The sequence below is a fragment of the Penicillium soppii genome (genome assembly GCF_028829465.1).
Source record: "Penicillium soppii strain IBT 18220 chromosome Unknown utg000007l, whole genome shotgun sequence".
Taxonomy (NCBI): domain Eukaryota; kingdom Fungi; phylum Ascomycota; class Eurotiomycetes; order Eurotiales; family Aspergillaceae; genus Penicillium; species Penicillium soppii.
This window is the reverse complement of record NW_026643237.1, coordinates 589351-614952: the sequence shown is the minus strand read 5'-3', so window position 1 is coordinate 614952 and position 25602 is coordinate 589351. Positions and strand designations below refer to the sequence as shown.

General features: G+C 46.3%; 10 protein-coding genes across 10 annotated transcripts; 4 read left to right on the top strand and 6 right to left on the bottom strand.

Annotated features, from left to right (window-relative positions):
- N7529_009488 (uncharacterized protein) lies at positions 1 to 597 on the top strand (the record flags this gene model as incomplete). Its single annotated transcript, XM_057245015.1, has 2 exons — positions 1 to 90; positions 142 to 597. The coding sequence occupies 2 exons, from the start codon at positions 1 to 3 to the stop codon at positions 595 to 597; spliced, it is 546 nt and encodes a 181-aa protein (XP_057093278.1).
- Positions 598 to 954: 357 nt separating this feature from the next.
- N7529_009487 (uncharacterized protein) lies at positions 955 to 1254 on the bottom strand (the record flags this gene model as incomplete). The annotated part of the gene is made up of 1 exon (XM_057245014.1): positions 955 to 1254. One exon carries the CDS (start codon positions 1252 to 1254, stop codon positions 955 to 957), a length of 300 nt encoding a protein of 99 aa, XP_057093277.1.
- Positions 1255 to 2750: 1496 nt separating this feature from the next.
- Positions 2751 to 4266, top strand: N7529_009486 (uncharacterized protein; the record flags this gene model as incomplete). The annotated part of the gene is given in 4 exon segments (XM_057245013.1): positions 2751 to 3011; positions 3064 to 3250; positions 3263 to 3272; positions 3417 to 4266. 4 exon segments carry the CDS (start codon positions 2751 to 2753, stop codon positions 4264 to 4266), a joined length of 1308 nt encoding a protein of 435 aa, XP_057093276.1.
- Positions 4267 to 5082: 816 nt separating this feature from the next.
- Positions 5083 to 5613, bottom strand: N7529_009485 (uncharacterized protein; the record flags this gene model as incomplete). The annotated part of the gene is made up of 1 exon (XM_057245012.1): positions 5083 to 5613. One exon carries the CDS (start codon positions 5611 to 5613, stop codon positions 5083 to 5085), a length of 531 nt encoding a protein of 176 aa, XP_057093275.1.
- Positions 5614 to 5694: 81 nt separating this feature from the next.
- On the bottom strand, positions 5695 to 5853 carry N7529_009484 (uncharacterized protein; the record flags this gene model as incomplete). Its single annotated transcript, XM_057245011.1, has 1 exon — positions 5695 to 5853. The coding sequence occupies one exon, from the start codon at positions 5851 to 5853 to the stop codon at positions 5695 to 5697; it is 159 nt and encodes a 52-aa protein (XP_057093274.1).
- A 644-nt stretch (positions 5854 to 6497) lies between these two features.
- On the top strand, positions 6498 to 6959 carry N7529_009483 (uncharacterized protein; the record flags this gene model as incomplete). The annotated part of the gene is made up of 2 exons (XM_057245010.1): positions 6498 to 6744; positions 6796 to 6959. 2 exons carry the CDS (start codon positions 6498 to 6500, stop codon positions 6957 to 6959), a joined length of 411 nt encoding a protein of 136 aa, XP_057093273.1.
- An 823-nt stretch (positions 6960 to 7782) lies between these two features.
- On the bottom strand, positions 7783 to 8310 carry N7529_009482 (uncharacterized protein; the record flags this gene model as incomplete). The annotated part of the gene is made up of 1 exon (XM_057245009.1): positions 7783 to 8310. The coding sequence occupies one exon, from the start codon at positions 8308 to 8310 to the stop codon at positions 7783 to 7785; it is 528 nt and encodes a 175-aa protein (XP_057093272.1).
- A 2836-nt stretch (positions 8311 to 11146) lies between these two features.
- N7529_009481 (ankyrin repeat domain-containing protein) lies at positions 11147 to 13519 on the bottom strand (the record flags this gene model as incomplete). Its single annotated transcript, XM_057245008.1, has 1 exon — positions 11147 to 13519. The coding sequence occupies one exon, from the start codon at positions 13517 to 13519 to the stop codon at positions 11147 to 11149; it is 2373 nt and encodes a 790-aa protein (XP_057093271.1).
- A 1500-nt stretch (positions 13520 to 15019) lies between these two features.
- On the top strand, positions 15020 to 20139 carry N7529_009480 (uncharacterized protein; the record flags this gene model as incomplete). The annotated part of the gene is made up of 2 exons (XM_057245007.1): positions 15020 to 20049; positions 20112 to 20139. 2 exons carry the CDS (start codon positions 15020 to 15022, stop codon positions 20137 to 20139), a joined length of 5058 nt encoding a protein of 1685 aa, XP_057093270.1.
- A 2116-nt stretch (positions 20140 to 22255) lies between these two features.
- N7529_009479 (ankyrin repeat domain-containing protein) lies at positions 22256 to 23281 on the bottom strand (the record flags this gene model as incomplete). The annotated part of the gene is made up of 1 exon (XM_057245006.1): positions 22256 to 23281. One exon carries the CDS (start codon positions 23279 to 23281, stop codon positions 22256 to 22258), a length of 1026 nt encoding a protein of 341 aa, XP_057093269.1.
- Positions 23282 to 25602: the final 2321 nt, after the last annotated feature.

Sequence of the window (25602 nt, the reverse complement as noted above, 5' to 3'; positions counted from 1 at the left end):
ATGCCAACGATGTCGACAGAACAGCCTGTCTTTCCTGCCATTTCAAGCCCTAGTGCTTCTGCGAAAGACCCAACCCCAACCCGCTTGCACGTAAGTTGTCCTTTCTTCTACGTTGTTAACACCGAGATCTAATTAAATAAGACCGTGCGAATTCTGCTTTCTAACGGTAGAGCTCATCCTATAGAAGATATCGAAAAAAATGGCCTCCATGATGTGGTTCTTGCTGCCGTTCCTCTTCCAAGGCTTCGCTCTGAGAGCCAAGCCCAGGACGACCACGGCAATACGAATGAGGCAATACAAGTGGACATTGCGGTGTGCGAGGCCGGTATGTCACGGGTTCGGGAGATATATGGGACGACATCATTCGTTCCATTGAGCAGCGATGATCCGGTTGTCTCACAACAAAAGGCAAAGGATCCTACCTTAAAGAGACTTCTTTGCTACCAGGAGTTGCATGCCGCGTACCTACGGGAATATGCTAGGTTGGATCATGCAAGAGCTCTTGGACCTGTTTTCGAGTGGTTTGAGAATTGTCTCGATCATATGTGTGACCTCCTCGAGCCAATATGGTCACAGAGAGACTATCTTTCGGGCTAGCATTAATCACTGAATGGGTATTAGTTTAAAAAAGGCAGAAAGTCAAAAGTTTTTAAGAGGCTGTTTCAGCTATCAGCGCTAGCATTACTATGTATGAGATTGCGTAACTCATTCCCCATCAAGGCGTATAAGTCGTGCTCAAAGAAAACTTTCTATTATCAAGGCTAGATTGTCTGGACCTACTGTTTTTTAGAGCGATACACATAAAGTTTAGCTATATTCTATCTTAGCTCGGGCTTCCGATGGTAGTACTTTAAGATAAGTAATCTCACCTACTTTATTTATATAGTTGTTATATTGTAAACTTAGACCAAAAGCAGACCAAAAGCATACCAAGGGGGGTAAGTCGAAATTAGATTACAGTGTCCAGTTGGTTCCTTCGGCTGCAAGCATCCCTAGATACCATATGCCCATCAGCACAGTGAGTTGACCATGGCCTCCAGCTGTCCAGGGGATTGCCAAAGAGACAGCCAAACAGCCGTTTGTGTCGAGACGTTTGACCCCAATTAGCTCGGTGTTGGTAAGCACAAAGCCATGGCGCGCTTTGTGCTGGCCCATGTAGAAATTCACCTGCGATAGGACTTGCTTGTATTGTTCCTGAAATACGGGATTCTGCGAATGCCGCCAGTCAGAATGCCATTTCCACGAAACCTTCATGTCTCCTGGGGCTCGGTTCGTGCTGTCGGCGTAGGTGCCCCCAACAGTGACGAAGGCAGTGTCTGGTCGAAATTGGTCGACGTACGCTGCCGAGCCTCCGCCGTCAAAAGTGATCGGCACAAGGCTTAGTTGCTGAAGCCGGGGTGCTAGCTCCTCGAACCCGGCTCGAAGTGCACGCCTAACACGGGGTTGAAGGAGCTCGGCAAATCGAAGATGAAAATGAGGAGGCATGAGAGCCTATAAGGGGGTGTTGGGGATGTCAGGTGACATCCCACATTAGGATAGTCTCCCATAGAGTAGATAGATAGATATCTCTCGCTCTCTCTCTCCTTCTCCTTCTCTCCTCCGTCCGCAATACAGTATTCATCATCTTCATATTCTATTGCCCTTTTGTATGATCTCCATGAGTAGGTCACTCCCAGTGCGAAACTGATAAACCAATCATACTCCTCCTTAGGCTACGGCGATACTTATGGGACAAATCTAACATCCAGTCTTTGTTTCCATCACACACAAAACAAGGCAGACAGGCTTGAGCTATTCTCGAGCTAGGCAGCAAAAGCCTCGACAGGAGTCCATTTGGCGAAGACATATTCCTAGAGGACTATCGATTTCTTACTACAAGTTGAGTTTGATGACGAGAGACCAATGATATATAGAAGTAATATCTTATATCTGATTGTCCAACAAGTTCAATCCGACAAAAAACCTCTATAATATCAATTTGCACACTCGATTGACCGAGAATGAGCAACCAAACCCATCTTGTTTATGTGTGCATATTTCTATTGAGTTTGAAGCAAGATCGGAGCGGTGAATTCGAGCATCCACTGACTGCTGTTTACAGCGACAGCCTTAGAGCAGCAAGAAAATCTTGGCAGAATTATTGGCTCATATGAGAACGTCCTAAGGGTACAGGGCACACTCGCCATCCCTTCATCTGCACACAAGGTGGCTATGTGCATATGCCAAGTAGACTAGTGGTCCAGGTGGGTGTTGGTAGACTAGCCAATGATATAATATACTTCACTTCAGCTGGGAGGGGCCAAAGCAGAGCCAATGGTATTGTGGCACTGCTTATGGCCCCCAGCCGCCAATACATTACTCTCTCTGTTGAAAATTTGTCTTGCTTCGCCCGGCATGCCTATTCTGAATTTGAAGTTGAGAGTTTCGGGCCGGTCTCTTGGGCAAATAAGATCTTATTCTTGATATGAATATCAGAAACGCTCAGCAATAAAAAACCCCAGGACACCAAGGAGCAAAATATTTTCCAAAAAAAAAAAAAAGCAATTTGTGTAGCTGCAAGTCAACATAAGTAGGCGCTAAGCCATAACCCCTGATAGGCCGAGGCCGAAACATGCCCAGCTCGCCCGACTGTGGGCATCTGAGCCTCAGTGTGGATTTGGTGGTTGCCTGCTTGAGAGTATTTTAAATATGCATTTCCCCCTCCCTATACCTGCTAGCTGAGATTTTGGGCTTTCAAATACCAATGAATGATGTCCAACAGTACAGCAGGCCATGCTCGCTGGGTCGACGAGCCTGACCGAAGAGGAACATGGGCTATTCTCTCAACTTGCATCCTGACCATTACCCTTTGTTGTTGGTCTTCTGTTTATCCTAACATTCCTCCAAGATCGGCAGGTACATTAAAGAAAGAGATGGGAAAGATAAATCTCTTCTTGGTCGGTCTTCTTGGACCAGAATTTTTTCTACCCATTTCTCTTGGACAGTGGTCATCCGCTCGGGCTTCAGTCAAGGTATGTATAATATCCTCCCGGATATGAGTTGGCTTCCTAACAAACTGGGTAGAGATTCCGCGAGGCAGGATACGAGAACTGGACTATAGCTCATGCATTCTTCGCTGACATGGGTGGATTTCTCCTTGAATCTCCTGGAAGCGAAATTTTTCCAATTGACGCCGAGCAGCTATTCTGGTTGATCAAAGATGGGTTCATAGTTTATCCAGAGTTGGATGTCGAGGACATCCAAGATAAAAGTAAATCTGAAGGCATGGCAAGGTGAGTTATCTTATTCTCCCTTATTTGCGATTATCTGGATAGTGAAAGGTTTTGAGGCTACTTGGCTCTCCCTCTGACTTTCCAAACTCCTGCTTATGTGTAGCTTACGATATGATAGCAAGTTCATTTCTAACCTCTTTTTAGAGTGATCGCAGTATTGCAAGCAGCTTGGTTTTTAATCAACTGTATTATTCGTCTAGCCCAACATCTTTTTTTGACCACTCTCGAGCTTACTACTCTATCTTTCATTCTAATCTTCTTCGTCACATCGTTCTGCTGGAAGGATAAACCCAAGGACATTTCACGAGCCATTATCCTAACTACAAACACCCCTATTACTACTATTCGCTCAAGATATCATCCATACCCTGAAGAAAGATGGTACCAGACACCACTCGGTTTTCTTTCGCGCGATGAATGGGTCGCTGGTCGCCTGTGGCGTTATTATGTTCAGATCCTACACTATTTACACATTCCAATTTTCGCCCGACCGAGCACTAAGCCTTACGATCATTTCCCTTCCGATACCTTCCTTCGTCCTGATAGAGCAGCGGAGGGCATTGCTCTTCCATTCGTGCTACTGTTTGCTTGCATATTCATATTTGCTTGGAATTTCGAATTTCCTACCCCCACGGAAAGGCTTCTCTGGCGCATTGCAGCAGTCTATCAACTCGTCTTTAGTGTTGTCGGCGGATTAAGTATCGGGTATGCTGATGAAGTCATTCTTCCTAAGTGGTTGGAAAAGACTGAGCTCTTTGAATACCCACCAAAACGGCAACTCCCTCGACTTGCATGGAAATTGAGAAATATTCACCCCGATCGAGATCCAGACTTGACCCTTCCTTTGAGAATACTTCTCCCAAATATCCTTCTTTCTGTTGCATATTGTTTATCTCGGGCATATATCTTGGTGGAGGATCTTATTGGGCTAAGAAGATTACCAGAGGATGCTTTCCAGATAGTAAGCTGGTCGAAGTATATCCCTCATTGGTGATAACCAATTGTACATCGATGGGACATCTAACTTCGACTTTAAGTATGACATAGGCTTTTTATATCTAGAATTCTAAAACTTCTAACTCTCTCTCTCTCTGCTTAAAACCACGTTTACGAAGGTGCATAGAGGCCAAAGGCCGGATGCCTGATTTTGTAATGTGTCGAGGCCAATATTATTGGTCTCACTAATGTTTGGTTGATTTGCATTATTATTAAGCATGTAATATTACCCCTAGTATAAATTGCCGGAAATAGGGGAATAACAGACCAGAGTTCGACAAAGCATCCTGATTGGCCACATACTAGCTGTAGTTGACATAATGTTGATGCCTTGATATGCCATAGGATGCCTGATTCTAGACCGCCTTTTCGCACCGCGCTCTACACTGTATTGTAAATGAAGCTATTCCTATCTCTACAAATTTAGCCATTGCCCTGACGCTATTTGCGACACTTTAAAACCTACAAGGACGCTGCCCTCTTATTGGTCGAGTCAGAATAGAGCAAACATAGAGAGTGTTTTGGGAATGGCCTCAACGCCAGGTTTTGGGGGTGCATGCAATTTGCATGGTGGGAATAGCTTCATTTATTGAACTTAGACACTGAGGCAATTTAGATAAACTTCATGTCCCAAGGGGTTTGCATAAAAAGCTCATTTCAGCCAGAGACGATACCAAAAAACAACAGGATTCCAACTCTAGCTATTGGAAAAGTGAAACTGGTCTCCAATGTCCATTTCTCGACCCGGCTTCAAGGCAGTATAGCTACCTACTAACAACACTACGTTCATGAACATCGTCAGAGCCGGAAAAACTTAGACTTGTGTAGACCCAGTAGAAGCCTTCCGATTTCGTACGAAGAGTTCTGGGGGTTTGCCTTCTTCAAAAGGATGGTGCTCGATATCAAAATCAGACGAATGAGAGATTAAGTCGCTCAGCTTAGAATATCCGTGTGCGGAGGACTTGAATTCTGGGTGGTGTGTTGTGAGATGCTGACCAACATCAGATAGCCTAGCCCATCCACTGTTATCTAAAGCCGTCTCTTCCGTATCTTGTAACCGACTAGCTAAGTGATCATTCTGCTGGGCCCGTTGAATTGTAGTATAACTTTCAGCCTTGGTTGAATGCGATACCGGCTCTGAAGGGTGAATAAGGCCTTCGGTATAGAAAAACTTATCACAGGCAACAATAAAGGCTTTAGGGGTCTTCTGCTCCCCGAATCCGTAAACAGTAAGCCCAGATTCACGGATTCGAGTGGCTAATCGAGTAAAGTCACTGTCGCTAGAGACAAGGCAGAAGCCATCGAGGCGTTTCGAGTATAAGAGGTCCATTGCGTCTATGATCATTGCTGAGTCTGTCGAATTTTTACCGTGGGTGTACGCAAACTGCTGAATAGGCTGGATTGATTGCTTGAGAAGCGCATCGCTCTAGCCTTTCAGCCCAGGACCGGTCCAGTCCCCATAGGCCCGCTTGACAAGAGCTGTACCATGTTTTGTAACCTCCGCAAGCAAGAGCCTTATAATTGAGGATTGCGCATTGTCAGCGTCAACGAGGACAGCAAGCTTGGGAGTGGCGTCAGAAGCCATGATCGTATGCGTTTATGGGGGAGGCAGATTCTCGGGATCGCAGTCATGGTTAATATAGAGCGTCGTCCTCGTGTCACACACACTTCAAGTTGTTGCACAATCACATGTTAATGCTCAGCAATTCGATGACGTGAGATGAGCCATATTTTATAGGCTTTAAGAAACGAGAACGTTCAACTTCATGAGGGTGGATAATCCAACATAAGCCTTCTCGCCCGCAACCATAACAGTAATAAAATGTAATTCTTAAGGGTCGCTCTCGAGGCTAAATGGATCCTGTCTTAGCGACACTGTCTTGGTTACAATCCTCGTCCAAAATGATCTCGTAGTTAGAAGTTTTCTGTCAGACCGCAGACATACTCAACGAAACTTTGGGGAAACCAATACCTCACATGACGTAGGCAAATTCCACTGCTTCACAGTCGCCTGTCGTTAAACGTGTCAGTCACTCATTATAAGATAACTCATAGATGAAGGACGGCAACCAGTCTTCGCGCTAATAATGTGATTCTGTAAGACGGACTCATCATGCACGCGACCACTTTAATGACTCATGGTGTACGCGACAACCTCTAGATATTTATATAGCACTGGGAGACCATACTTTCAATCATATTTACACTGCTCCGTTCTAAGAACTCAAAATGTTGAGAATCCTCTTGCACCTATACCTTCTGAGCACAGTACGCATTATATTCGTTTGCTCTCATCACTTTACCCATGTCGAAACTGAACTTCAAGATCTTGTGACTCAACAGTCCGTCATTGAGCGTGTTGGTATGGTAGAAGTCATTAGAGACTTCCGCGATGGTAACATTGTCACTGTCGAATGGCCAACGCTAGTCGACATAGTATGCAAGCTAGACAGAGCGTCAGAGGAGCTCTTGTTAAGTATATACGTGCTGCAAATACAACTCACTTACCCTAACAGTAAGTGGTCAGCTTACTTCGCAAATTCCGTCCCGATATTAATTGATGAAGGCGACATGAATTGCGGATGTATCGCGCAGCCCCGAGCCGCTCAAACCGTTCAAGAAGCAATGAACCAGGTCAACAATGCTCGTGACCGACTTACATTACTGGTAAAAGAAAAGGAGGGAGGCTAAAGTGGTTATGACTCTGTTGTGCTATATTGACGGGGAGTGCTATACGCGTTAATAGCAATCAGGTAGCGGCTATGAAGCTACTAGAAATTTGAATCATATCACATGAGAACTTCTCGCTAGGAACAGATAACCGGCTTACTGTATAGCCTTTTGCTAAGCGGTCTGATCGTCGGTTTCAAGCAAGCAGGACATTCGCGGGTTTAACTACTTCTAACGCATCTCATTACTCGCTTCTTCGCTGGTTTGATATTTATTATTAGTGAGTAATTATAGAGCTGGCCTATAAGCTATTTAGAGACTTGCCCTTTCTATCCTCGTGACTAGGGCTGTGCTCGACATAGTAACGATTCCCGGCCATTTCCAGAGTTGGCCGTCTAAGTGAGGTAGGGAAATATCGGATGAAATTTGGAGATAGAGAGCCTTTGCATTCACATAACGGTACAGGAAAAATAGTATCAGAAAAACCTATAGCAAGGTAGATTGAGAGTAAAAAGGACCATTCGTACGTCACGCCTAGACTTAAAAGCGATAAAATCAAAGAGTATATCACCCTGTTCAATTTCTAGCCCTATTCCCCAAACGCTCTCGTTATCTGAGCTCAGAAGACAGAAGACATGCTTCTTTTGCGTTTCTTCAATCTTACTTCACAGAAGCTAAAGCCATCCGATGAATCTTTATGATCTTTTGGTTCCTGCGAGATAGCGTCGCTAGCAGCCAAAGAGGTTTCAAGCACGCGGTGAACTATTGTGAGTTCCTCTGCTTTCGAAATATTGTCTGTCTTTCTGCTTTGCTCGCTGTCTAAAGATTGTCAGTAAAATAGTTTTTAAAACCCATTTTTCATAACCTCACCCCTTTCGCCCTTTGCACCATTTTCACACGGTGCATTCTTAGAACTATGGCAATCCCGTACGTGGAATTTACCCTCAGCCATCTTTAGAGCTTTTTCGTCCAAGTGAAGATGGTTCTCGGACGATTGTCCGAAAAATCGAGGTTCTGGGTTCTCGCAGCCTAGCAGTCTGGTCGGTGTAAGGACAGAGGTCGAACCAACGACTACACCTTCGTCTTTTGGGACAGGAAAGCATTCGTCAGTCAGATTTTCCCAGAATTCTGGTGTAGCCATGATCTCGGTGTCGACATCAGAATCCAGCTCCTCTGCCTTGTCATGGCCACAGTGCTCCTTATCAACATAGATCACTATCGGGTTAGAAGCCGAGCCTAAAGGAGCAAGGTCATCTTCAATCACTATAGGATTGGCTTTCGTGCCTGGCTTAGGAGAATCGACGGGTGTGTGTGTAGGCAAGTCCGAACGCTCTTTGGGGATTGATGCTTCGTAATAGCAAGTTAGTGACATCAATAATGCTTCTAGAATATCCCTTACCATAGGCACCGCGTGTATTGTTTGTAAAAGTGTTCATACTGACTGGAGCGAGGTAGAAGCAGATTGTTAATGATTGAAAAAAAGGGTCCGATATGGAAGGCTTTATACCTCTCGTCTAGCCGATTACGCCTTGTTCAGCCTGCAAGCCTCAACCTCAAACGGCAAGGCTCAGCAGGCTCGCTTCCAGACGAGACCTGTCTGCCAATCGTCTCTATATCCAATGCGCAGTGCATAGAAATAACGCACGAGTGACCAGCATCTCGTTCATCTGACCCAATAACATCACATAGCGCTGTTGCTATTTAGGGGGACTGCACTCTTACTCAATGTCCGCGCCTAGTAACATCGCCACCGTTTCGATTGAGCTCTGCTTGCCAGTCGTTCCATGACCTAGGACAGAGGACGAGACACGCAGGACGGGACCAACACGGAGATAAGAGACCCCCTTCCCCGTGGAATCCTGTCCGCGCGACGCAGATGCTGTAGCAGTAAACCCCGTGTCCAATCGATCATGAAGCCAACAAGGATTTCGGTCACAAGGCGCCTTTGGTTACAAGGATCATAACTGCGTATATCTCCAGAATGAGTAAGACCGCGTCCCTGCTATTCTTGGAGAACTGCAAGTCTGCACATCAAGATTTCAGTGCATCTTAGCAAGAAAAAGTGCAGCTGACGGTTTCACCGAAGTACTAGAAAACCCGCAATTGAGTAATTCATCAGTTTTTTGGGACTTCAGGTCCCCGGAACTAAGGTCCCATATCAAAGCGATGATGAGGGGGGATGAATTTAATATAGGAAATTTGGTATGAGGATTTTTGTGAGAATTTGTGGATTTGATAGACAGGTCTTAGGCGGTGCAGAAGGGGTGTTGAGGCCTTAGGTGTCAAGCCCTGCGGTTCTGTAGATAACTTCCTTTTCTGTCTGGATAGTCACAATACACCAGTTATTATGCATGGACTCCCACCAGAGCACTGCAGTTTGGATGGCGAAATGGACAGAACTTGCTCGCTTTTGGCTGGGGCCTAGTGAAATGCGACATGGCGCAACATCAATTATAGTAATAAATCTGAAATCCCTAGTTACTTGTTAGCCATGTATGTATAGACCAGCTGCTTCTTTCGCGGTGGAAAATCCTTAATAGTGTGGCCGAAGCTGTAGGCAAGGGTTCACATAGAGTCGTTTTTTTGGCATTAAGCATGGAAAGAGATAGGAGAACGCCATACTAAAGGCCCTAAGGCGAGAAAGACAAGCTCAAATGCTAACTTAAGATCTCTTCTTCCCAGATTCTGCAAATTGCATGGTTCTTCCCTTCCTGTGATTCACATGCGGCACGGCTTCCTCGTCTCCGAGTTTTTTGCGTCTGAAAATGGCATTGAATCGCTGTTCAATTGTGTCTTCCAACTAGTAGATCATGGAGTCAGTTCAAAAATTGTGGTTTTTGCCAGCAAATGAAATAGATAGAAATCAAGCCACTTACGCCCTTTTTGCTCTTAAATAAAACCCATATAGACAATGTCAGAATTGTAGTGCCTACAGCAAATGGAATGTATAGCCACCAAGGCGGGTTCGACTCGAGCAGGTCGATGTTCATTCCAAATAGACTCTAAAGGCCACCATGAGTCACGGTCATTCCACGAGTCTGCAAATTTATCATAAGGGATTCTCACCGCAATAAACATAAGTGGTAGGAAAACGAACTTTGCTCGCAGTCAGCAACTGATTTAATTGGAATTGGGCTAAAGCTTACAGTGATCCAACTGAGTCGTTTCATACTCCTGTTCATAGATGTGGATTTCTGAGCCTCTGCGATGGAGGTCAGATTGAATTCCTATTGTAATGTCAGTGAAATTCAATATATAATGAGATGTGAAGATGACCAATTGAATCAGCTCTTGAGAGGCCAGATTTAAAGACAAAATCTTTTCTTTGACCTTTCTGTCTGTATTCTCGATTTCACGCATAAAGTTGGTAATAAATTCGGTGCTCGTTTTTGTAGTGCTGTCTTCCTGGAGAATTTGTCTGCTTCTTTCATCGCACAATGATCTAAGGGTTTCCCTTTGCATCATAAGCACCCTTTTGAAGTCGGTCCACAGTTCTGCATCGCTTAAATGGATCTTGATGAGGTCTGTGCTTCTTCCGTTGGAACGAAATGTCTCCCTCCGCTAGTAAATGATCAGCAAGGCTAGCCAAACATGTAGTTAGCTCCCATACCATGTTGATAAGATGATCTTCTGCAGCTTCAAAAATATCATTCCATTCATCCTCTAGCTGCTGGATACAAGGACAGAAAAGCTCAGCCGGTGAGTTTGAAATTTCGCAATACTCCAGTATCGTAAACAAAATTTTGGATTCAAGCATTAGATTTCCGGACGTCGATCCCGGGTGGTGCTGATTGGACTTAACCAAAAGCCAAATTATGGCATGATTCTTTCGTTCTATCTTCAGAGCTGACAGCTGATTAGATGGAGGGAGTAGTTTATATGAGGGTAGCGATACACGGCACTCGAGAAAACCTTTCAAGTCATTAGTATCGGGGTCTTAAGACGGGTGAAGGTGATATGTACTAACATTCAGTTCGAGAAGGCTGACGTAGAGCAACAGCACTTGGGATTCCATTTAGCTGTACTTTCCAATGCCATACATTAAGTTTATCTTTTTCCATTCTCAGCTCCTCCAGTTTCCGTTTCCTCATGGCTTTACGCCACCATCGCCAGGAGACCCCCTCAGAAGAAGATTGATCGAGAAGGCTATCGTTTTCAAGAAGCCTGTAAAGATCAGCTAATTTTCTGATTATCCGAATGCGGAAAGCTCACACGACTGCCCTCTGTGAAATAGCAGTGGCGACACACTTATCACCCTGTGCTGATACGCTTGATGTGGAGAAAGCCAAGGAATATGACATCGCATTAAAATATTGCGTTAATTCCTGATCATCCTTCACTTGCACTGGAGATATCTCTGGTCCGCCCAAGGCTAGAATGATATTTCTTTCTGCCCTTGATGGGACGCAAGCTCTCCAGTCTGTTGCCTTTATAAAACCTTTGGTGACATAAGGGAAAAGGTGGCTCATCATTCTGAAATCTTTCAACTGAGAGGCGCGCTGAAATGGAGTGATCTTGTTGAAATCTTCAATGTCAACATTAGCACCATGATTGATAAGCCATTCTGCAGCCCCTAAAGCGTGATTCTCAACAGCACAGTGTAAAGGGGTACATCCATCAATGTCTTTTTCGTTGATAGCAACGTGCATGAGGGCCCATGCGTCCACTTTTTCGTTCTTGGCAGCTGAGTTCAACGAGTTTTCTAGGATTTGAAAGGCTTCTAGGTAGTGAGAAGCAGCGATATGAAGTGGCGTCTGGTTGAAAGCATCAGCTTTGGCTATGTAAAAATGTGCGCCAGCTTCAAGAACTAAATTCAGGGTTTCTCTGTCCTCGCAAGCGACAGCAGAATGTAGCAATGATGCGCCCTGTGAGTCAAGTGTAGGAATTCCAACATTCGCACCCAGGTTGAGGAGTAGCCTGATAATATCTAAGTTTCCACGGCGTGCTGCGGCTTGGAGAGCATTTCCATATTTACCACCTTTGACGTTCACATCGGCCCCCTGGTCAAGGAGTAGCTTGACAACGTTCACGTTTCCATCATATGCTGCGGCTTGGAGAGCAGTTCCGTATTCACCACTTTGGACGTTCATATCGGCCCTCTGGTCAAGGAGCAGCTTGACAACATTCACGTCTCCATCGTGTGCTGCGGCTTGGAGAGCAGTTCCATATTCACCACCTTGGACGTTCACATCGGATCCCTGGTCAAGGAGCAGCTTGACAACATCCACGTTTCCATCGTATGCCGCGGCTTGGAGAGCAGTTCCATATTCACCGCCTTGAGTTTTCACATCGGCCCCCTGGTCAAGGAGTAGCTTGACAACATCCACGTTTCCATCGTATGCTGCGGCTTGAAGAGCAGTTCCAAATGCACCGCCTTGGATTTTCACATCGGCCCCCTGCTTAAGGAGCAGCTTAACAACATCCAGGTTTCCATCGTATGCCGCGGCTTGGAGAGCAGTTCCATATTCACCACCTTGGATGTTCACATCGGCCCCCTGGTCAAGGAGCAGCTTGACAACATCCACATTTCCAAAGCGTGCTGCGGCTTGGAGAGCAGTTCTAAGTTCACCACCTTTGACGTTCACATCGGCCCCCTGCTGAAGGAGCAGCTTTACAACATCCAGCTTTCCATTGTATGCTGCAACTTGGAGAGCAGTTCCATTTTCACCGCCTTGGACGTTAATATCGGCCCCCTGGTCAAGGAGCAGCTTTACCACATCTAGGTTCCCATCGTATGCTGCGGCTTGGAGAGCAGTTCCATATTCACCACCTAGGACGTTCACATCGGCCCCCTGCTTAAGGAGCAGCTTGACAACATCCAGCTTTCCAGAGCGTGCTGCGGCTTGGAGAGGAGTTCCGTATTCACCACCTTGGATTTTCACATCGGCCCCCTGCTTAAGGAGCAGCTTGACGACATCCAGCTTTCCAGAGCGTGCTGCGGCTTGGAGAGCAGTTCCATATTCACCGCCTTGGACGTTCACATCGGCCCCTTGGTCAAGGAGTAGCTTAACAACATCCACGTTTCCATCATATGCTGCGGCTTGGAGAGCAGTTCCAAGTTCACCACCTTTGACGTTCACATCGGCCCCCTGCTTAAGGAGCAGCTTCACAACATCCAGCTTTCCAAAGCGTGCTGCGGCTTGGAGAGCAGTTCCATATTCACCACCTTGGATTTTTACATCGGCCCCTTGGTCAAGGAGTAGCTTAACAACATCCACGTTTCCATCATATGCTGCGGCTTGGAGAGCAGTTCCAAGTTCACCACCTTTGACATTCACATCGGCCCCCTGCTTAAGGAGCAGCTTCACAACATCCAGCTTTCCAAAGCGTGCTGCGGCTTGGAGAGCAGTTCCATATTCACCACCTTGGACGTTCACATCGGCCCCCTGGTCAAGGAGCAGCTTGACAACATCCACGTTTCCATCCTCTACTGCGGCTTGGAGAGCAGTTCCATGGATTTTCACATCGAACCTCCGCTTAAGGAGCAGCATGACAACATCCAGCTTTCCAAGGCGTGCTGCATCTTGGAGAGCAGTTCTATATTCATCGCTTGAACTGAAATTAACATATTTGTTCAACATTTTGTTTCAAAAGTGTGCAGCGTTGAAAAAACAAAACTGAACCAAGGCTCAAACTCACCCTTGGCATTCGCGCTGTCATTTTCTTAGTCGTATTTGTTTTGTACGATCTATCTGCGTCCAATCGATCTCCTACGTATGTCATACTTTAACAGGATTAGCGCGAAAGTGGTATTGGTTGTCGTCTCTTGAAACTGTTCTTCACCAACAAATCAGCTGGTGGCTGTGTGCATATGCCAAGATTGTGAGTGTTTCATATTATTGGGTACTAGTGCAGAGTGAGGGGTCTCCACGCCAATAACACCGTACTAGGAGATCAGCAAGCCACGGGCTATCACCTCAAGTCCCGTGCGAACTAATTGAGGCTGGAAGTGAAGTGGCTGGCAAAGCGCGTCCAGTAAAGTCTCTGAGGTACGCTTGGCTATTATTGAAAATCTAAGCTCCGATGACACATTCCTCCGTCACGTGATGATCTGAGGACGAGAGATTTTACAAGAGAAGATCTAACCGAAGTCTTATTGCTGCTCTCGCCAGTACTACGCATAAAATACATGATTTTATACCTCTCCTCTGACCGATTACGTCATGTTCTGCCTGCATGTTGAGGCAGATTCACTTCGTTCGTTTCAGGGCATTGCTTCTTACGTAGAGTTATTAGGGCAGATCGCGGGTGATGTTCACTTGTAATTTAGATAAGCTTGACAGTCCAATAGTACTCGTATGGCGGGACTAGAGGGTCGTGGCACTCCAACAGGACTAAAGTCCCATAGACGTGAGCTATAATATGGCTAACAACAAACGATACTTCACATATCGGACCGCCACGATGAATTACGCTGTTTAGTTTAGTTTATCCACTTGTGGTATAGCGCTCTTTGTCTTTATGCCAACAGCCCCGATTTCTTTTTCGCCTTGCTTTTTCTTACGCCTGGCAGGTGAGGCATTTTTGCTATTGATCCGGATCACCGAGCTCGACCAGATTAAGCTTAGGCCCACTGGTCGTTCGAATTTACTGCATACGCATTCGATAAGCGTGGCGCTAAATGACTGGAGCGAAATTTCCGAGTAAATCAGAAGTTTTACCTATAATTCGAAGGCGTATGGGCACCTGGCTTATTTAGGCATCAACAACAGGTACCTTGGGGTGATAAATGGATACCCTTATTATAGTTATAGCACGACATCAATCACCAATTTCTTGGGCTGAACTCCACCTATTTTATTGCAAAGCACTGTCCACTAGAGCCTAATTTCAAGAATTTCGAAGCCTTCACTTGTAAATTTCATCACCACGCTGCCTACTAGTAACTTCTTAATCCTTTGACAAAAAGGGCCTCTCCGCCGCAGCAATCTCCCGGGTCTGCTATCTATACTCTTTCGATCCGACGAGAACGTGAATTCTTCATACCGATTCTGAACGAAACTTCTGCTTTGTCTCCAGCTTGGGCATCTTTCTAACGCAAGCACTATCTCAAGAACACTGAACAGAGTGAACCGTGAACAATGGATATCTATACCGCCGCTTCTAGAGGGTACATTGCGATCGTGCGACTTCTTCTCGAGCGAGGTGCGGATGTCAACGCTCAAGGCAGCAACAGCGAGACTGCTCTCTATGCTGCTACTGTAGAAGGAAACACAGAGATCTTACAACTTCTTCTCGACCGAGGCGCGGACGTTAACGCCCAAGGTAGCTACAACGAGACTGCCCTCTATGCCGCCGCTTCTAGAGGGTACATTGAGATTGTGCGACTTCTTCTCGATCGAGGTGCGGATGTCAACGCTCAAGGCAGCAACAGCGAGACTGCTCTCTATGCTGCTACTGTAGAAGGAAACACAGAGATCTTACAACTTCTTCTCGACCGAGGCGCGGACGTTAATGCCCAAGGCTTTAGGAATAAAAACATAATCCAAAGTCTTTTAGGCCGAGATGCTGTTTTCCAAGCTCAAGGCAAGGATAAAGAGACTGCTCTCTATGCTGCAGCTTCTAGAGGGAATAAAGAGATCGTGCGACTTCTTCTCGAGCGAGGCGCTGACGTCAATGCCCAAGCCGGCAATAAAAAAACTGCTCTATATGCGGCGGCTTCTAGAGGTCACATAGAGATCGTGCGACTTCTTCTCGAGCGAGGCGCTGGGGTTAACGCTCAAGAGGACAATAAAGAAATTGCTCTATATGCCGCCTCTTCTAGAGGGCACATTGAGATTGTGCGACTTCTTCTCGAGCAAGGCGCTGACGTCAACGCTCAAGGTGGCTATAACGAGACTGCCCTCTATGCCGCCGCTTCTGGAGAGTACATAGAGATTGTGCGACTTCTTCTCGAGCAAGGGGCTGATATCAATGCCCTATGCAGTAATAACGAGACTGCTCTCTATGCCGCCGCTTCTAGAGGACACACAGAGATCGTGCGACTTCTTCTCGAGCGAGGCGCCGACGTCAATACTCAAGCCGACAATAAAGAAACTACTCTCTATAGGGCGGCTTCTAGAGGTCACACAGAGATCGTGCGACTTCTTCTCGAGCGAGGCGCTGACGTTAACGCTCAAGTCGACAATAAAGAAACTACTCTATATGCCGCAGCTTCTGGAGGGCACGTTGAGATCGTGCGACTTCTTCTCGAGCGAGGTGCGGATGTTGATGCCCAAGGCGTTAGGAATAAAAGTCCTCTCTATACCACCGCTTCTAGATGGAATACGAACATTATTCAACGTGATTTAAAGCGAGGCGCGGTCTTCCAAGCTCAAGGCAAGGGCAAAGAAACTGCTCTCTATACTGCGGCTTCTAGAGGGAACAAAGAGATCGTGCGACTTCTTCTCGAGCGAGGCGCTGACGTCAACGCTCAAGCCGACAATAAAGAAACTGCTCTATATGCGGCGGCTTCTAGAGGTCACACAGAGATCGTGCGACTTCTTCTCGAGCGAGGTGCGGATGTCAACGCTCAAGGTGGCAGCAGCGAGACTGCTCTTTATACTGCTACTTTAGAAAGAAATACAGAGATCGTACGGCTTCTTCTCGAGCGAGGCGCTGACGTCAACGCTCAAGCTAACAATAAAGAGACTGCTCTCTATGCGGCGGCTTCTAGAGGACACACAGAGATCGTGCGACTTCTTCTCGAGCGAGGCGCCGACGTCAATACTCAAGCCGACAATAAAGAAACTACTCTCTATAGGGCGGCTTCTAGAGGTCACACAGAGATCGTGCGACTTCTTCTCGAGCGAGGCGCCGACGTCAATGCTCAAACCGACAATAAAGACACTGCTCTATATGCCGCGGCTTTTAGAGGGAATAAAGAGATCGTACGGCTTCTTCTCGAGCGAGGCGCTGACGTCAACGCTCAAGCTAACAATAAAGAAACTGCTCTATATGTCGCGGCTTCTAGAGGGAAAAAAGAGATTGTCCGACTTCTTCTCGAGCGAGGGGCTGACGTCAACGCTCAAGCCGACAATAAAGAGACTGCTCTCTATGCCGTGGCTTTTAGAGGGAACAAAGACATCGTGCGACTTCTTCTCGAGCAAGGGGCTGATATCAATGCCCTATGCAGTAATAACGAGACTGCTCTCTATGTTGCCGCTTCTAAAGGACACATTGAGATCGTACGACTTCTTCTCGAGCGAGGGGCTGACGTCAATGCTCAAACCGACAATAAAGAAACTGCTCTATATGCCGCGGCTTTTAGAGGGAATAAAGAGATCGTACGGCTTCTTCTCGAGCGAGGCGCTGACGTCAACGCTCAAGCTAACAATAAAGAAACTGCTCTATATGTCGCGGCTTCTAGAGGGAAAAAAGAGATTGTCCGACTTCTTCTCGAGCGAGGGGCTGACGTCAACGCTCAAGCCGATAATAAAGAGACTGCTCTCTATGCCGTGGCTTTTAGAGGGAACAAAGACATCGTGCGACTTCTTCTCGAGCAAGGGGCTGATATCAATGCCCTATGCAGTAATAACGAGACTGCTCTCTATGTTGCCGCTTCTAAAGGACACATTGAGATCGTACGACTTCTTCTCGAGCGAGGGGCTGACTTCAACGCTCAAGCCGACAATAGCAATAAAAAGACTGCTCTCTATGCCGCAGCTTTTGGAGGGAACAAAGAGATTGTCCGACTTCTTCTCGAGCGAGGCGCTGAGGTTAACGCTCAAGAGGACAATAAAGGAACTGCTCTATATGCCGCGGCTTTTAGAGGGAATAAAGAGATCGTCCGACTTCTTCTCGAGCGAGGCGCTGAGGTCAATGCTCAAACCGACAATAAAGAAACTGCTCTATATGTCGCGGCTTCTAGAGGGAATAAAGAGATTGTCCGACTTCTTCTCGAGCGAGGGGCTGACGTCAACGCTCAAGCCGACAATGAACAGACTGCTCTCTATGCCGCAGTTTTTGGAGGGAACGAAGAGATCGTACGGCTTTTTCTTGAGCGAGGCGCTGAGGTCAATGCTCAAACCGACAATAAAGAAACTGCTCTATATGTCGCGGCTTCTAGAGGGAACAAAGAGATTGTCCGACTTCTTCTCGAGCGAGGGGCTGACGTCAACGCTCAAGCCGACAATAGCAATGAAAAGACTGCTCTCTATGCCGCAGCTTTTGGAGGGAACAAAGAGATTGTCCGACTTCTTCTCGAGCGAGGCGCTGAGGTTAACGCTCAAGAGGACAATAAAGGAACTGCTCTATGTGCCGCCTCTTCTAGAGGGCACATTGAGATTGTGCGACTTCTTCTCGAGCAAGGCGCTGACGTTAACGCTCAAGGTGGCTATAACGAGACTGCCCTCTATGCCGCCGCTTCTGGAGAGTACATAGAGATTGTGCGACTTCTTCTCGAGCAAGGTGCGGATGTTAACGCTCAAGGCATGGACAATGAAACTGCTCTCCATATTGCCGCTTTAAGAGGATACACAGAGATTGTACGACATCTTCTCGAGCACGGTGCTAACGTCAACGCCCAAAGCGATAAGTATAGAACTACTCTTCATGCCGCCGCTTTAAGAGGACATCTAGAGATCGTACAGATACTTCTTAATAGTGGCGCAGACTTAAATGCCCGAGGCGGCCATTATGGAAGCGTTCTCCATGCCGCCGCTTTGAACGGGCATGAAAAGGTTCTACAGGCTCTTCTTAAGTCTGGTACGAACGTTAACACTCAGGACCATCGGTACAGAACCTCCCTTCATGCTGCTACATTTGGAGGGCATACTAAGACTGTGCGACTTCTTCTCGAGCGAGGCGCCGACGTCAACGCTCAAGCCGACAATAAAGAAACTGCTCTATATGCCGCGGCTTCTAGAGGGAACAAAGACATCGTGCAACTTCTTCTCGAGCAAGGGGCTGATATCAATGCCCTATGCAGTAATAACGAGACTGCTCTCTATGCCGCCGCTTCTAGAGGACATATTGAGATCGTGCGACTTCTTCTCGAGCGAGGCGCCGACGTCAATGCTCAAGCCGACAATAAAGAAACTGCTCTCTATACTGCCGCTTCTGGAGGGCACATTGAGATCGTGCGACTTCTTCTCAAGCAAGGCGCTGACGTCAACGCCCTAGGCGGCAACAACGAGACTGTCCTCCATGCCGCCGCGTTTAGAGGGAACAAGGGGATCGTGCGACTTCTCCTTAAGCGAGGCGCTAACATCAACGCTCAAGACGGCAACAACGAGACTCCTCTCCACCTTGCCGCCTTGAGTGGACACTCAGAGATTGCACAGATACTTCTGAAGAAACAAGGATACAATGCCCTGATCACTGAGAACTCTCTTAAAGGCTTCTTAAAAAGTTCGAACGCGGTTCAGTTGATGAATACTATTCTCGCGCACCAGGCAGACAAGCTCAATATCACAGGCGAAGTCCTGATGGCAGCCGCCCAAAATAAGAGCGGAGTCGAATTAATTGGCCTTCTTCTAGAGAGCAGTGTCAAGATCCCGGAGGGATGTATCTGGGTACGGGAACTTCTGAAAGCAGGTTATAGTTATCAGGAAGTTATTGATCTTCTTTTGGAAGACAAGGGTGATTCGCCTTGGATTTTCTTCGAGCCAACCTACTTGCCTCTCAATGAAATCCAGCCTGATCAACATCTTCCGGGATGTTGTCACTACGCTACATCCCGTGACTCGCGTCAAGCACAGATCTCAGATGCCATTCTGAGTCATTCAAAGAGTTTTGACGATCAAGAAATAATCCACAAGGTTCAAGAGCACTGTGGTCTGGCTGGAGTACGGCCCACATCGCGAATGTTGACTGACTGGGTCGGATGCATTGATTTCAATGACAATGGCCAAGAACTTTCGGTGTCATATGTGCTGCCCACTGATGAACACAATTTGACCAGCACTGAAACAATCTGGTCTCGCATCTCTCGAGCTCTAGAAGGGCTCTATCAAGCCGCTGCTCTGATACAGAAAATCGGCCTTTGCTGCAATTCTTTCACAGTTCTCAAATCAGAATCACGAGCTCACGAACCGGGAGTTTCAACTCGGGGCGAAATCATCGTGGTCTCATTCAAGTCCATTTGTAACCTCCTTGATGAACTGAAAAAGGTCATCAACGCAACCTCGGAGTATGTTGATCATAAAAAGCTTCTTTCTGCATCCAAAGAAATTTTAGTTCTTGTTTGGCCAGGCGTATCGAAAGATTCATATGGATCTAGTCTTGAGTGGTGCTTTCATCTTTGCGCGCTAGCAGTTCAATTCTTGTGTCTTGGCTTTCTCTCATACTGCCAGGCGCACATCGAGCCTCTCCAACTTTTCTTCTTAGATTTCTTTCCACAGCGGGTGAGACTGATAGGTCTTCAAAGAAAATCAAAATATCCCTTTTTGGCAGCAGAACTTGTCAATCTCACTTGTCTGGATAGTATGACTCGCGGAAAAGTCTTATTGTTCTGCGCGAGCGAAGCTTCACCAGAGGGCCAACCCCCGGAGACACGACTTCAACGATCCACGCAGAAACATGACATCCTAGGTCATGCTCAAGATATACTGGATACTTGGGGCCCAGGAAGCCTGATATTTCGAGAAGATGAGAGTTGTTCACCTGTCGCCCTGAAGATTGGAGATGGCTTCATATTTGCTTATGATAGTAAAAAGCTTCATTGGGCCCAAGCCATGCCGGATGTCAAGGGCCTGCGCTCAATTGATATCGAACAGCCACTTTTGATCGGTGCAGTGGTCACAATCAACGCGGATTGCAACCGTATTGAGGCCGAGTTTCGTACCAGATCGACAATCTTTTTGGAAATATTGGGAACAAGTCCCGACTACTGGGAAAGGTCACAACGCCAATTAGCAGCCCAAGGAGGCTATTATTTTATTTTTCAAGCTACAGAAGCTTGGAACAAAAAGAGAGGCATCCCAGCAAAAGACCAAGCGCTCGCAGATCCACCTCAGATCACTCATTACCTGGATTTTTATTGGGGAGTCCAAGTGAGCTATTGCACCGGAGTAGCTAGGCGAGTCCGTTTACGGAAATTGGTCGCAGACTTGATACCGCAATTTTCTGCTCGATCGACAAATCATCTTGAAACCCTCGGAGCGATGATGAGGGATGAGACGCTACGACTGAATGAAATTCGGAGATGGCTGCATAATCTGGGACCAGATATGTGCGCAAATTTCCTCGATGTTATCTTCAGCATCCTGAGTACTCTTCGACACACTGGAATAGATAAATCAGAAAAGTGGTTTTGTGTTGCCTGGCCGTTCGAGGGTAATTTTACACAGTGTTTTAAAGTTCCTGTGGAGCATGATAGCGCATGGACCAAGTTTCTAGAGGATTCTCATGACTGTGCAACCTTTGCATATATTACTATGGAATGTTTCGAGACAGCCGAGGTGAAGTGCAGCGAAACTCCAACGGAATGTCGGCACATTCTTTCGCTGGAGACTGCCGTTATCCGCATCAGAGAAGAAGAGAACTTGCATTCATCCGTTCTACAGCATCATGAAACTTGCTTTTTCTCCAAGCAAGACAGTCTATTCTGGGTCAAAGTGGTGAGGGAGAACATAAATCAAGCAGCAACCCTCGTTCCGCTGATGTCTTTACGAAAACTTCGTTATAGCATTCGCCAAAGATTGATTTTGAGTGAAAGAAAGAAGCAGCGGAGTCGCCTACGAGAATCTCCTACGAGTTGTGCTCAAGGAGAAGCTGTTTTGGTACTTTCAACTCGGCGAACAAGATAGTCGGGTATAGCCTTATGAATTTCTGATAAATGCAAAATTTTAATTCATGACTAACGATTCTTGGTTGCTATTGACACCTCAGCTTGAGAGTCAGCGCGAGGGTGTTGAGGAAGGGTAAATTTGCTAATACTTCTCGCACAACTAGTGGGATGTTCTTGAAATTCAACCTCAGGGCAGTGAACATACTTATGAACACAGGAAAGAAAAAGGTTAAAAAACAAGACGGCAGGCAATACGCATACTCAACAGAAACTGAATGTTCGCACTGACAGTAGGGTATGAACAAGGAGGACGACCCCTGTCCTCCTATTTGTAGATCATTGCTCATGTGGGGGGTAACTACTTCCGGAAAATGGCTTTCTGCCAGTTCAAAAGCCCGGGAGACCAGGTTCTAAATTGCCTACTTTGAGTATGCAAGGTGACCTTGCCGCAAGCCCCAAATCAAAATTCCTGAAAAGACGACCAGTACTTTTAGCCGAAAGGATATACAGCCTTGAACCCCTTTTCCTTCAGTCGGAACATGTGGCTCAATCATCAAATTTGATTGCAAGATTCAACGATACGCTCTCGCGACTGCAGCTTGGAGATCTATGCAATTGCCGCATTGAGCATTTCCACAATGTCGAAATGGCCACCACCTGCTGCGGCCTGGAGAGCTGTGCGGTCGTTTATGCTAGTAGCTGCAGCGTTGACTTGAGCTCCTTTTCTGAGAAGTAGGTCCACAATCTCGATATGACCACTACCTGCTGCGGCTTGCATCGCAGTCATATTACAGATTAAAGAATACGATTGAATCTTCACGCCATTCCCAATGAACCGGTTGGACATGCTCTCAATTCCGTTCAGAGCTGCCCAGACCAACAAGTCAACGTCACGACCGATATCAGTAAAGTCATTTTGCCATCCATCGATTTGCTCCAATGTTTTGAAATCATTATTTCCATTGGCGTTGGTAAAAACCAACTCCTTCATTAATATACATGCCGCGCCTCTATGGCCACACTTAGCTGCCAGGTAAAGACACGTTTTAAGATCGTCGGTTGCGGTGAGGCCTTGCCTCTTAGATAGTTGGCTGACCACTTGAATCCTCCCATTAGCAGCTGCTAGGTATAGAGGCATTTGTCCATGAAGATCTGGAATATCAGACCTGGCTTCCTGTCCAAGCAGCAGTGACACACATTCCTGCCATCCTCGCCACGCAGCTCGAGATAAGGCAGTCTGCCTGAATAAGTCTTGAGCATCAACAGCAGCACCACTTTTGAGTAACAACAACATGATGCGCGGTAATCCTTTCTCTGCGGCCCAGTGTAATGGCGTTCGACCAAAATGACCAGTGAGATCGACTTCAACACCAGATTGTCCGACGACTGTTTCCACAACAGACTTTCGGTTTTCTTGCACCGCATAATGCAACACAGTTCTCCCTAAGAAATCCTTTGAAGATCCAAAGTTGGGATGGATTTGCAGGATTTCTGCTACTCTCTTCGCGTCTCCTGTCCAAGCCGCCCAATGCAGATTGGATATCCCACTTCTGTCTGTAGTTATACATCTGACGGTGTCGGGAGGTAGCTGCAGCGTTTGCTGTCTGTTGCTGCTCGATGCCGAATCAATCATTCTAGTCTGGTGTTTGTCGCCGGGGGTGTTTTTAAAAAAAGGGAACGATATCTTCATTTCGGAGCAGATCTGACGGACTGAGTCAAAGAGAAATAAGGATAAAAGCACGACTATCTGTCTGCCGAATTCACAATTTATATCGAGGAAATATAAATAAAGAATGTCAGAAGAGATGAAGGCGTAATTGCGAAGCGGCTTGAAATACACATGACAAATGGCTAAGCGCCAGCGCCCTGCCCAGCTGACCCGCTTAGAACAAAAGGATCACAATTTGAGAAATAACAAGTGCATAATTAGTCTACCGTTCAATTCTTGGTCTTCAATTAGTGACATTGAAGCATCTCATTGCGGCCGAACCTCATGAGCAAGGCGTCTATTAGGGTTTGTTCAAAGTCTTGCGAAGCTCCAAATCATGTTTGTTGAGCTTTTTGTACTGGATGGATGAGTTGGAGTAGGTGAAACGATGATCCGCAAAGTCTCGATTTTTAGTGCGTTCGCTCAGAGATTTGGTTATTTTTGGACGTAGATGATCACACAGATATTAGACAAGAAATCCAGGCATCAACGAAGTATATTTTGGAGAAGTCGAACATTAACACGTATCACCCTTCGCCACGTCGTGCAGTACCGGAGTACGCGGCTGGGCAGTTCAATTAGTCAGATAAGCCACGTTGGATTTCAGTCATATCGTAAACAAAGCACAGAGCAAGCGCTATCACTCAAGAACAACAAGGCCCTGTCAAACCGTTCTTTTGTATCCTGCGATTCGTAGACCCTTTCGCGTATGCGACTATCCAGAGAGAGGAAGGCACGTCGATAACAGGATTCCGAGCGACCGACGGACAATTAGTTACATAAGAATTCGGGGGCTAGCGTCAGGGCCTCAGAGAAAGCACCTGATCAGAAACAAGATGAGAGCCCAAGAAAGCAGCGAGGAGGTGATGATGAGTCACCCAAGGAAAAGGGGGTGGCGGAGCTCAGGAGCTCGGTGATCCGGATCAATAGCAAAAATGCCTCATCTGCAGAGACCAGGGGGGAGGAGGGCGAAAAAGAAAATGTAAGATGGTAGGTTTGGGGGGAGGGGACAAGGGACTTTATAGAACCACGCACGGGTACGCACAAGGACAAAGAGCGCTAAACCACAAGTGGCCAAACTAAACTACAAAGCGTAATTCACTGTCCCCCTCCGATATGGTGTAGTGGCTAACATCGTCGTCTCTCACACGACAGCCGGGGGTTCGATTCCCCCTATCGGAGTATCTTTTTTTTTATTTTTGGTTCCCCTTCAATTTGCTGCATGTTGCACTTTATCAAGAAACGAGTGCTGTTTTTATAAGAAATGCTAATTTAAGGTAGCATCCTCATTTAAATCACCATTGATTGGCCACACCGTTAGAGCGGATAATGTTCGTGTTGAGAAATTCGATCGTTAGCGTCACCGACAGCGTGGTGAAAGCGGCTGAGCTCCATTCGAGCTACCTTTTCCCCGTCTCGATATGAGCGGCTCAACTATGAAGCCTCTGCGAGCAGATTACGTTTACATCTATCAACCAGCGAGTATGTTGCCAAATTTTTCAACGGTTTCATATATCTCTCTACCTAAAATATAAATAGCCATTGTCCGTACTCGTATTCTGGTCCGCTCGCGATGGTGGGTCGGTGGCGCAAGAACTAGACACTTCGGATGGTTTCAAAAACATCATTTAAAATAATCATCTTTGCCTACGAGATTTCAAACATGATTGCTATCTTAAAAAAGAGTTATGAAATGGAATCCTACTCACATACATGCGAGACCAACGGCGTTAAAAGAAAGAAGAAAAGTCAGCAAATAAGTCAGGAAAAAAGACAGAGCCCTGCTGGTGTCGACTTTTTCTACAGTTTTCCGACATTTAATACAATTCATTCGAAAATTCTGACTATGGGTCCGTAAACCCAATTTGGGTAATTCTTAAGATAGTCTATGGGGCTCAAGAGAAAGTGAACTCTTGCAATATCGCTGCCTTCGATTTACGATCCAGTATGAATCCACCTAAAACTGAACTTCTTATAGAAATACATGGGCCCTTAGGTGTTATGAAAGTCCCTCAGAAAAGTTATCAGTCTTGCTCAAGTACATTTGTTGAAACATGATGCAGTCACTGATCATGATATCGATCAATGCAATCTTTACATCAATTTTCTCTTTACATACTCTTCTGGGTCACGCATTTTCTTCTTTGATACCCTTATTCTATCTCTTTTGCACAGGTTCTTTATTTTTTGACATTGTTCACCATATGCTCCATCGATGCAACAAAACATCCCATCCTCTCCTTCGA